A 12,591-nucleotide genomic window follows, 5' to 3' on the forward strand; every position below is an offset into this window, starting at 1 on the left:
GGGTTTCAATAGTCCTGGGTTTGAGCTCATCCCCTGTCATTCTGCAGGATGTTTAGGCTAGAAATATAATAATCTTCATTTCTGAAAAAAAGTACAAAACTTACAAAACATGACTAAGGCTTCAATGTTAACAAAGTCAAAACTTTAATACATCTTTTTAGACAGGCTATGTTCATCTGCAAATATCAATTGTAAATATTAGATTAAAAATCATCATCATCAAACAATTGATTTATGACTGCATAATAATATACGAGATAAAAATACATACAAGTCAAACAACTAAAAATATATGCATATTAAATAATTTAGTTTAAAAAATATGAAAAAGAAATAAAATGGTTAAATTTTTTTATATTTCACTAATGTTTTAAAGTTTTATAGAAATAGCTTGAATATTTTATGTACACAGTCATAATTTGACCTATACATTTTTTTTCTTCGAAAGACTGATTTGTTTTTCATACATAAATGTACACAACATTCAACAGTTATCCAGTATTTTTTCCCACAGTGCATAAAAGCCTAACAAATTCTTACTGCCAGGGGTAAATTCTAATAAATTTGTAACATAAAATATGGTTTAACTTTCACTAAAGGTATCTCTGACTGTGTATAGTGACAGAGCCAGACCTCTTGACAAAGAGTACAGAACATTAACCAAATATTTCCAAAGTCTCATATTTAATAAAAAAAAGGATATTAAAATATTATCTTTATTTATTGCTAAAATACAAGAATCTCAGTATGTATGTATTTAGTGTAGCTGCCACTTTCTTTACTAATATTTCATAATAAGCAACATATTAAGTGTAAGTAAAACTTTTTGTCTATTTTAAAATGCCTTTATGATAAATGTATTTTAAAAATGAGATTTGAGAAAATGAGATTCCCCTAACCCTGTACAGAAGCACTGGCTATTGAACTTCTAAATTTCTCTACTAGTTAAAAAAAAAGCACTTATAAAAGTACTAAAAGCAATCTACTGTCTCTACTCTTACTTTTATTCATCACTGTGGGCATTATCTCCCCTCTTGAGCTGGTTTAAAAATAAAAAAGATGTTACACAGAGGCAAAGATCTGTACCTATAATTTATTGCAACAAATTTACTTCCAGAAAACAAATGCACACACACACACTGAAACATTTAAAATACCAGTCATCAAAGTAATCACTGACAAGTATGTTGCCACAAGCTATAAAAATATCAAGAAATCCAGCCTACTTTCACATTCTCAAAACTGAACAGAATTATAGAAAAAAAAAATTAAATTTGAAGATATAATACATATTTATAAAACATATCATCAATATTTATCAACATCAGGAAAAAAGAAAGTTCATATTCAGTTTAGACCATTTTGAAAGCCCGTAGAAAAATCTGGGAAAACATTTTGTCAAAGACATGATTATTGCTAACACAAATTAGTTTCCACTAAGTGTGGATGTAAAGCACAATTGTAAAGCAAAATTGTATATTATATGTTGATAGCATTTTGCTTTTAGTTATGTCGTACGAGTAAAAGACATGAAGATTAAAAGACATGAAGATTTGGCCAATCAGAAATTAAGTAGATTCATCTATAAACATTTTTGTAAAAAATAATTAAAAAAAAGCTTTACATTAGTCAATTTGTCCTTTGATTTATTTACACAAGGACCACATTTTGAACTAGGAGCATGAAATCTAGACAACAAATAGCTTTAAGATCAGCAATAGGTATTGTGGAACATTGACATGAGAATCACAAATCATATATTGTAAACTCATGAATGTTTTCACACCTAAAATGTTCTTAAAAATGTGCATAAAGAAATGTTTAAATATTTTTCAAGCATAGGACTCAGTATGGCTGAATGACTACTTGCCTATCTAGCAATGAGGGGGTTAAGTTCAAATTAGGGATCAATTTGAGCTGTATTTGCCGAGTACCGAAAGGCAGCAAGGAAACCTTCTTCAACATACTTTAACATAAGATCAGCCCTGAGCACACTGAGCATGAAATTAAGAAAAGTGCCCTACACAAGAATATTTTTTTTTTAATTTGCAGAGAATTTGCAGAGAAAATGTAGTCCCAAAAACTATGTAGTATGTACTACTTACAATGTATTCCTCAACAGTACTGCACTATTGAAATATTTTGGCATTCTGTAAATTACAAATGCTGATAAACTACAGCCACTGAACTATTTAAGTGTGGTTGAGTCGGACGTTTTAGTCCAGTAAAACATAAATTAAGGCAGTGTTTCTCAAACTGTGGTCTAAGGGTCCACAAGGGGGTCCAAAGAAAGTTTGTATACAGCTTTAATAGCTTCTTTGCTAAAAGCCAGTTTATACAATCGATAATATGAATAATAATCTCTACTGTTTAATATCTATTACATACTATTCTATATAAATAAAGGTACCCTTTCAGATCTTGTGATCTATAGGGCTGATGATGTAAAGGTCATCTGTTTCTGTGGCACACGGTTAATGAGGATGTCGTGGCCAGAACAACAAAACCAACCACCTTTACTTTTCCCCAATTTATGTCAGCTACCCATTAGAGCTGGGTGAACTCAGAGACACCCAAACATCACCAAATTATAAATATGTCTTCACCAGGATTCTAACCCAAGAACACTGGTTCAAAAGCCAAGTGCTTTACCACTCAGCCACAGCACCTCCACATACTATTCTATGACGATCTTAATTAAAGATTTGAACAAATTCTTCAATTGGATATTCCCAACTGGATATTGAACCCTTTTGCCAGCGGACAAACTCAGATCCCATTCACGGATGCAGCTTATTTATTTATTTACAAATGAGGGAATACACCAATGTTTGAACAAGGAGACCACAAATTCTGATTGCAAAAACATATTCCAATTTTACATCCTGCATTATGGGTCATTGTAAAGAAATTGTTAACTGCTTTCCTGTCTTCTCATTTGGTACAACATGGATTCATGGCTGTAATTAATCTCATCACAAATAAAAGAAACCATTATACATGTAAAAGGCATTGTGTATATTTAAGGGTCCGTGGGTAAGTTTTGACTATATGTCAAATAAGTTTGAGAACCTCAGGATTAGAGAACTGCCACTTAAGGTAAAAAAGGAAACTCAAACATAAACGAATGAAGATATTCAGGAGAAATTAAGAAATGTGTTCCTCAAGTCAGTCTTAAGAAAATAATCTGTTTAAAAAGTCTTTGATTTGAATAGCTCTCTCTAAATGTCATCCAAACGAAAACGAGAGAAATGAAAGAGACTGAGAGGTTTAAAAAAACTTTATGGAATTCTAAGTAAAACTTTTTATATTTTTACAATAAATTCAGCTATGCATAGAGTGCAGCCTAATATGAGTGCTTGCTTTTACTGGTCAGATGTCTTGAAAAGAGTAAAGAAGAAAATCGTCATTGTGGTAACATAAAATCCTTTTACACAGAAATATTTAATCATAACAACTTTTGCTCGAAAAGTCTTAAAGGAAACAGAGAAAAATAAAAAATAATATCACAATAAAATCAGATTTAGTACATTGCCTTTTCAGTTGTTGAGCATTATATATGTACAACAAAATATATTCATTATGCAATCATTAACAATGCTAAGAACCTTTCTAGAAACAGTATTATTCATATTCCTGCATTATGGGTCATTGTAAAGAAGTTGTTGACTGCTTTCCCATCTTCTTATTTGGTACAATGTGTATTCTATGCTGTAATGAATCTCATCACAAATAAAAGAAATCGTTACTTATGTAATATGCGTTTGTATATATTTTTGACTTAGGGGTCCGTGGGCAGGTTTCAACTACATAAAGGTATCTCAAGGTAGAAAAAATAAACAAAATACAAGCAATATTCAATCCTTACCAATTCTAAGAACATTTCTAGAAACAGTATTGCTCTGTCAATGGTGGACTATACCTATCCCATCATACATTGCTAACATTGGTGACACTGTAAATATTGTCAGTACCTGAGGAGAAATGTTTAGGACTGGCACTGTTTGAGTAAGACACAAGGTTTTCATAGATGTCGTCCTCTGTTCCAATGATATCTCCCAGACCTCTGGTCATATCCCCAATCGATGGTCTGTATTCATTCTCCAGTGACCAGCAGCGGCACATCAGCTCATACCTGTAACAAGGTCAACTTTTATTAAAAATTAGCCTGATTGTTAGCTGCTAGTAATAATCAAGTTCAATCATCAATCCCAATTGCATTGGACTTAAATATCAGTTTAGTACTACGACATTAAAGTAATGGATTACTGCTTTTGAAGATCTTTTGGTAAAAGTGAAAGTACTAAGTGATGACTGAACACTGAAAATCAGTGGATAGAGTAAATCTTAGAAGACCTTAAGAATAGGACATGGATAATTTTTGTTCGTAGGCCTATAATAATAATAACATGCCAATAATGCCTGAATTAATAAAAAAAAAAAAGTCATTATGGTCTCATTGTGCTCAACATTATGAGTTGATTCATTCTTTACATAAATAAAAAAAATGAGTTGTTGCAACTGTTCCTCTAACAAAGTTTTATGCCAGTACATTGTAAAAACTAAAGCTATATAATAAATTAGTCAAAGTAGGAGAACAGTATTGCAGTAGTTTATCTCCCTGGATGATGTAATTGTCATAGAATATTGTTAGCTTTGAAAACTTAAGAACAAAATCCATTCAAAGATTGCTTTGAGATGTAAATTATTTCCTTCTGAAAAATTAAGTAAAGCAACCTTTCAATCCTAACAATCTAAAGTTCATATGTTTCTATGGTCAATTCTTAACAAGGGTGTCATGTGGCCAACACAGTGACCAATCACCTTTTCTTCCCCTAACTAATGTAAGGTATTCTCAGAATTGGGTGGACTAGGGCATCCTGAAAATCCCCAAAATTCAAAATCCCAGTCTTCAAGAGATTTGAACCCCAGACTACTTTGTCAAAGCAAAATGTTTTACCCCTCAGCCACTTTGTCCCCACCTTAAAATTAATCTCAATTTATGTTTTGTACATAACAGATTTTAATGAAGATACAAATATGTTACCATGGAGACGATATCTTAATCTGGTAAGATAACAAGCTATTAATGTAAAATTTCTATGTTAAGCTTACATCGGATCAGACAATGTGTCAGGCTTGCCCAGAACATATCCAGATGTAATGTACTGCTTGACATTCTCATTGGACACTTCATGAAAAGGTAAACAGCCTCTTGTCATCAGCTCCCAGATCAGAGTAGCAAAGGACCACTGTGGAAAAAAAGTATCCTTTTTAGGTTGCATTTCAAACATTTTTTGGGGAGGTTAATACTGTATAAACCCAATTCTAAATGCAGTTTAATTCTCTTTCAGTGGCTTTACAAGAAATATTTAGGGCCATGAGCAATGTGTTGTTTACACTTGCTCTATAAGATTTGTCAAAAAAGTTATTAAGAATCCCAGTACAATTGTCTAGAATCTGATCAAAAAATGTCAATTGTAATACAGAGATTTAAATAAGTTTAGTTCTCACCACATCAGTCCTCATATCATAATAGCCATCAGACAAACTTTCAGGGGCCATCCACCTGAGTGGCAGGTATCTCTCTCGCTGTTTGTCATACACATACTCGTCAGGGTAAAAGTCCCATGAGAAGGAAGCATCACTCAGTTTCACCAGGCCGTTTTCGTCTACCCTGAAATTTATTTAAAAAAACAACACAGAAAAAAAATACATATGATTTGTGAATTTTGTGAGTAAGTTAACAAAAGGAGTCAGAAAAATGTGGAGCTATGTTTTTCAATAAGTATAACAGAGGAAGAAACACAATACATAAACAGAAGTCTTTAGTTTTGATTCACAAAGCTCACAACCCCCTCTTTTGCACAGGTATAGCCACTGGGTCTTTATCTTATGTATTACAGATACTACTTCAAAAAAGAAGATGCTAAGCACTTCATGTGTCAATCTAGTCATGTATGTTAATTAATGACTTAAATTCTGGTAAGCTATTCGTTTTCCAGGCTGATTTAGGAAACCCATTTCATTCTCTAATGGCACTAGGGTAGAAGAAGCACTTGTATGAATTTGTTCTGAAATACAAAATGTGCCTCGATCGTTGTGTCTTTCTGAGTATTTCTTTAGGTTTTGTTTTTCTATTTGCAAATTATGGTTTAATGTTTAATGTATTATATCTACATTACTTTTTATTCACAGGTATGTTGTCATTCCACAGTAATAGATGCTTGTCAGGTTCTACTACTCTGCTGGAATGAGTGTGAGGACTAAGTATGTATGCAGTACTTTACAACAGAAAACAGACCCAGGTGCAACCTGTTTATTTCACCACAAAGCCGTTGTCCACTGAGGGTCTATTCAAGTTCTCTTTTTTGCTGTCTTCTGCAAGGCCTTTCCTTTGAATCTCTATTGTGTGTTTTACTAAAATTTTGTCTTATTTAACATTCATAGGCCCAATGAACTAAAGAAAATAGCAAGTTAAAGGTTTGTGTATGCAGAAAGAATAGTACACAAAGCTACAATTAATTGTGACTTTTAAAAAAAAATTCTACATTGAGAAACTAATGAATATTTCTCATTAAAATAGAATGATAGGAAAACTATGACAGTGTACTTACATACAATTCCTAGCTGCAACATCTTTATGTGTTATCTCTTTAGAGGTCAGAAAACACAAACCTTCAGCCACTTGTTGGGCAAAACTTAGAAGTTGCCTTGCACTGAATTTCTAGATAATGTATTGAATCAAATAATGAATGTTTATAATGAGTTTTATATATATTTTATTATCATAAAAAATATTTTAGGAGAGAAATTTTGGAATCTTTCATAAAACAATTAGCTTATTGTTTGATCACTTCTCTTAATACTTACAAAACATATATACATTAGAAATCAAGAGACTTAGCAATATTAGCATAAAGAGAGCCAAAGTAGAATGGATAACCCAGAATGACTACTAGCAGACTATATTAGCTGGGAGGATTACATAAGACAGAGATTTGGAGAAAATACCTAACTGGCCTGATGTAATGGCAGCAGATAATGAAAAAACAAATATTCTTTTTTTTTCATATGTTTATGTATTGTGACAGGCCTTGCCCTTGTAGCTGTTGATGGCTGTCGTTTGACTTTGACAGATTAATCTGGAGATGTCTGGGTTTCTTGTATGAATGTATTAGATGCACTTAACTACAACAGAACAATGCCTACACATGTAACAAGTAGAAAGACTAAGTCCAAACCATTATACATGCTTAACTGAAGTTTAATACTATAAAGGCCACAGTCAAGTCTCTGTCCATAATATGAAGGTATCCCTTTGAGGTCCTAGCACCAACTGACTATATTGACATAAATAATCTAGAACCCAACTAAGCCATGACATCACTAAATGTCACGTTCTAAGTTCATCAACTATGGTGTGTCTTTATACTAACTAAATGTCTAACAATACAAGACTTTTTTTTTTTCATAGTCAATAGAAAAAAAACATGTTCCTCACCTTATCTAGGTCAGCCACAATGGCCTTCAGAAAGTTTTGTGACATACAAGGATACAAAATGTGAAATCTCTCTCTGTCCACTCCTATGCCTAGAATACTCAGCACATGCATGTGCTTATGCCTTTTCAAACGGAGACATTCAGTCAGGGCCAAATTAGCCCACATTGGTAGTGTTGATTCAGCTGTCAACATTTTTAATTATTTAGAAGTAAAAAGAATCCTTTGGGTGTACATATTTGTTATTTTAACAATTAAAGAGTAACACTTATTTTTATTGTTATAATTTTGGTATGGGTGTAACTCCATTAAATTAAAGAATGCTCAGTGGATGATGGTCAATTTCTTTAGCTCTTGAAGGTGGTAGCAGAGATTAGGATTCCACGATCAGCTGATATAACTTAACTCTAATTAAAATGTTTAATATTCCTAGTCTCCCTCAGAGATTTTATGTCACATATATTGTTAATTTATCTACAGATATGTCACTACTGGTTAAAGAAATAAATTGCACTAATTTCTCAATAATTTAATACATATTGTGCTCTAGTTTCTCTGTCATCTGTAGGAATTATTATTAGCTAATTAGGTATCAGTAAAAAGCAATGTTACAGAAAATATAATCATAATTTTTCTAATTTGACAATAATTTTAAAAATAATTTTTCAAAAGTTACCTGTTATTGGATTGATTAAAGTTTTAATTGTCAGCTTCTGTCCAGAGCTTTTGTTCTGTAGTGATCCATCAGTCAACATTGCCTGTTGTCCTACAGTACCAAATGAACAAATGAATTGATTACATGTGCAACCCTACAGACATAACATCTTCAACGTTTTGGAATAATACATACATATCTTCATAGGTTTGGGAATGATACACACATAACATCTTCATATGTTTGAGAATAATAGAGAAATATTATCTTCAAATGTTTGGAAATAATACAGGAATATTATTTTCAAATGTTTGGGAATAATGCAGACATAACAACTTTGCTATAAATCAGCTTTTGTAGCTCATGCTTTAATCGCTTTTTTTTTTTTTTTTTAAAAAGGTGATGACTAATTAAAAGCATTATTATTATCCAGGTTGTGGAGACCTACCTTTCACTATAACGTTTCTGCCCACAGCAAAATGACCTCCACCAATGAAACATTGTCTAACCTCTTCCCTCAAACCTGCTTCTAGTTTTGGCAGAAACTCATCCATAAAGAAACTGTCATCTGCTTGACTGTTGACAAATGCAAGCTTAGGCTCTTTAATTACTGTCTCCATCCTGACCAGTTCTCCATTTTGTTTGGGCTGTGTCACCACCATTGTTACAGCTAGAACATTGACAGAACAGAAATTAAACATTTGTTTTAGCAGATTTTTATGTTCTAACTTTGTTTTATAATTGATATATTAACTAAGAAAATAATGGTAATTTAAATTTGGTCTTTTTGTGTATTTATTTCTTTAAGATAATCTTTTGTTTCATGGTGTTGACTTTATGAATTTATTCTTAATAAGGTCAATATATGAATTGACAAAGGTAATTTTTAAAATTTATTATTGCCAAAAGAAAGCATCATTTTTGCAACAAGTGTTAATATAATAATTTTTATTTATTTATAAAGCACTGTATGTTAACAAAAAAAATGCAGGCTCAAGGCGCTGTAATAACATTACAAATGCAAACACGACAGCTAAAATGATAATTAATGTAAAAAAGTTTTTAACAGATAGGTTTTAATGTTCTTCTAAAAAGTGGTGTAGCATGTTGTCTGTCTGAAATCAATTGGGAGTGAGTTCCAAACCTATGGTCCATGCACTGAAAAAGCCTGCAGACCATAGCTTTTGAAGGAGAAATGGGACACCACTAAAAGCTTTGAGTCCATTGAGCGCAGAGCTAAGGTATTGTTTTATATACACTGATGACAAAGTTTATTAATAAGTAGAAAATTTTGAAACACTTCTCCTTAATAGGACAGCATATGATCTAACAATACAAACCAAAAATAATAGATTTCTTCCCCTATTGACAGTTGCTACTGCTTCTAATTACTTACAAATACATTGAACCCAAGTTCCATCTTTTTAAGATGTATAGTTAACTTATTTTAAAGTTAGAATTTAAACATTTGTTTTTTGAACTAATTAACTTTATGAAGACTAAGTAAAACATAGTCATAGTAGCCTACAAAAAGTGTTGATTTAAACATCATTATTTATTACTGTAGGAATATCATCAAAATGGATCATCAAAATGGATTGGAAGTTTCTTTATAAATTAGGATTTTTTAAAATGTATTTCATGATATTCCATAAACAAAGAAAATTATTGAATTTTGGTCCATTTCTGATGCATTGAATGATTTCCAATTCTAAGCTTCATACACCTAAACTCAACATCAGTACTGCAATGTAGGCCTACTTTCTTATTACCTTCTGTATATTCAGGTGGAGAAGCTGTTTCATCAGAAACTTTTTTACTGTCCAGATTTTCAAATGTGCTGCTGGCTTTTTTGTTACATCTGCGTCTTCGGCAGAAAATGATTAATAACACCGCCAAAATTATTAACAAGATTCCACCTGATATACAACATATGATAATGATAAAATTGGTTGTTTCATGCAGTTTCAGGTATTCCAAGGTTCCAACTCTTCTCCTTATATTTCCAATTTGAATCTAAAAAACAAAAAAAATAAGGTAAAATATATTTACTACCAAAAAAAAAATACATAAATTAAAAAATTCAAGTTTATATATATATATATATATATATATATATATATATATATATATATATATATATATATATATATATAAACACTGTAAAGATCAACTCGGGCACCATTTTGCCCTCAATGGCAAAGAGAAAAGTAGCTGATAGCAAATACATATATACTATATAAGGCTCCTTTTGTCTCAAAAGGCAATGGATGTGCCTAGATGGGTCACTGGTTTTGGTTTAGTCTTGAGACGGGGCAGAACCTGGTGTAATCAAGCCACTTCTAGAGTGGCAGACTTTGCCACAATTCGTACATGTGTATGCATCTTTTTCAGGGCTAGCGGATTGGGCAGCTTTCTTTTTTTCCCTCTTGATTAAGGCCTCTTCATTTCTTTTGCTCTCAGCGAGGATCGTCCCAGCATGCACAGTCTGTCTCCATGTACTCCGAATATATATATATATGTGTGTGTGTGTGTTATATGTATATATTACACATTTTTTAAAATTAACTTAAATTAAATTACATTAGAAACTGGCATAAAAAAAAAAGTTCCCCTTTCAGATGATGTAAAAGTCATTTGTTTCTGTGGCCTACAGTTAACAATGGTGTTATGTGGCCAGCGTAACAACCTTTACTTTTCACCAACTAATGTCAGGTAATTATTAGAGCTAGGTGGACTCAAAGGCGCCCAAAGATCCTGAAATTAAAAATGCCAGTCTTCACCAGGATTTAAACCCTGGACCCACGGTTCTGAAACAGGATTTAAACCCTGGACCCACGGTTCTGAAGCCAAGCACTTAAATAATAAATTAAGTATCACCTAAAAAAACAAGAATCCATCTTCACCTCAATAATTTGTTTTGTTTCTCCACTTAGAGGTGTTATGGCCGGCTTACAGACAATGCTTGTGTCAGAAACAGACTGAATAGCACAATGCACAACACTAATTAGCACAGAGTAATCCTTCACATTGCCAGCTGAGTTCAAGCCTTGACCCTGGTTTCCAAAATAAAATATATACATTACTCATATTGACAAAAAGCACAATGTGTACTTCCCTATATGTTGAAGCTCAAGTGGTGTTGACCTTTATAATAATTTAAAATGTTTATGTCAAATCGTGATTGAACTAAGTTATTCTAAAAATAGATGACATGGTCAAATATGCTCATATTGAGTTTCTGAGAAAGTCTAGTAAAATATTATGCTAATTCTAGAAAAAAAAAAAAGACGAGGCTATTAATAAAAAGCTTAACTCTTTATCTCTGTAATTTTTTTCCCACATTCTGACGACATTCTTAATTTTGCTCATTACCATTTCACTACCCTGTTATGATTACGCTTCAATAGCTTTGTTGTTTGTTATCAGAAAATGTTTTATTTTGTATAGAGTTAAAGGAGGATGCATGCTCTTCTTATATAACAAAGTATAGTTTATAAAATTAAACATTATTTTAATTTAATGAGGTCAAATCAACGATGGTATCGTCGATTAGGAGACAAAGAGTTAACAAGGTACCTCTTCATTTAAGCATACAATTCTATAAATACAGTTGTACTACTTTCAATCATTGTATTTGGAGCAACTAACATTTTGTCTTGATTTGTACATTGTGTTCAAAATATGTAAAATTCAGGAATTCAAGTTACTATTTTATTACTTTAGTTATGAGCCTGCTTTCAAAACTGCATCACATTTGGATGTTAAACAATAAGAGTTCTTTGTGTTATTTTCCATGTCCACATTTAAAAACATGTGCAAAAAAAATCTCACAGTAGAAAAAAATTATTTCTAGACATTGAAAAAAATTAGTTTAACTCTTTCAAAGAAGCCTATTGGAAGTTAGTCAATCCTTACTTCTATATGCATTGCATAAAAAAACTATCAAAAGTAATAAACCATCTTTCACCATTTTCTTGAAAAAGTAAGACTTATCTTCTTATCTTATATAATACAGACATTACTAAAAAAAAAAGATGATTACATCCTACATGTCATGCATTTAATCATGCATATAAACCAATGACTTAAATTCTGCCAAGTCACTGGTTTTCCTGGCTGGTTCAGGCAACCCATTCCATGCTCTAATAGCACTAGGGAAGAAGGAGCATTTTTACAAATTTGTCCTAGCATATGGAACGGGGAATGTACCTTTATCTTTGTGAGTATTTTATTAAATTTTGTTTTTGTATTTGAAGATTATGGTTCAGTGTTTTAAGTATAATTGCTACTTTACTTTTTAGTCTTCTATCCTGAAGGCTTTCTAAATTTAGTGATTTTACTTAAGGTAGTTACTCTTGTCAAATATGAATAATAATGACTTACAACTATATATGTAATGTTTAGATTGCGGACAAAGGAATACATGATCTTA

General features: G+C 31.9%; 1 protein-coding gene across 6 annotated transcripts in view; it reads right to left on the minus strand.

Moving 5' to 3' along the window:
- Positions 1–12,591, minus strand: part of LOC106052215 (uncharacterized) — a 40,640-nt gene continuing 28,049 nt past the window's right edge. For 2 of the 6 annotated variants that reach the window (XM_056018280.1, XM_056018281.1), the window contains exons 17-25: positions 11,063–11,212; positions 9,929–10,172; positions 8,605–8,826; positions 8,178–8,267; positions 7,505–7,686; positions 6,618–6,727; positions 5,515–5,677; positions 5,116–5,252; positions 2,055–4,135 (exon numbers count right to left, since the gene is read on the minus strand). In XM_056018280.1, coding sequence (XP_055874255.1) covers positions 3,931–4,135; positions 5,116–5,252; positions 5,515–5,677; positions 6,618–6,727; positions 7,505–7,686; positions 8,178–8,267; positions 8,605–8,826; positions 9,929–10,172; positions 11,063–11,212 — 1,503 coding nt within the window. In that variant the 3' untranslated portion in view covers positions 2,055–3,930. Of the gene's footprint in view, positions 82–125; positions 1,040–2,054; positions 4,136–5,115; positions 5,253–5,514; positions 5,678–6,617; positions 6,728–7,504; positions 7,687–8,177; positions 8,268–8,604; positions 8,827–9,928; positions 10,173–11,062; positions 11,213–12,591 lie in introns of those variants that run through there. The other 4 variants (XM_056018285.1, XM_056018284.1, XM_056018282.1 and 1 more) reach the window with 4 other exon arrangements.

The sequence above is a fragment of the Biomphalaria glabrata genome, chromosome 1 (genome assembly GCF_947242115.1).
Source record: "Biomphalaria glabrata chromosome 1, xgBioGlab47.1, whole genome shotgun sequence".
Classification (NCBI taxonomy): domain Eukaryota; kingdom Metazoa; phylum Mollusca; class Gastropoda; family Planorbidae; genus Biomphalaria; species Biomphalaria glabrata.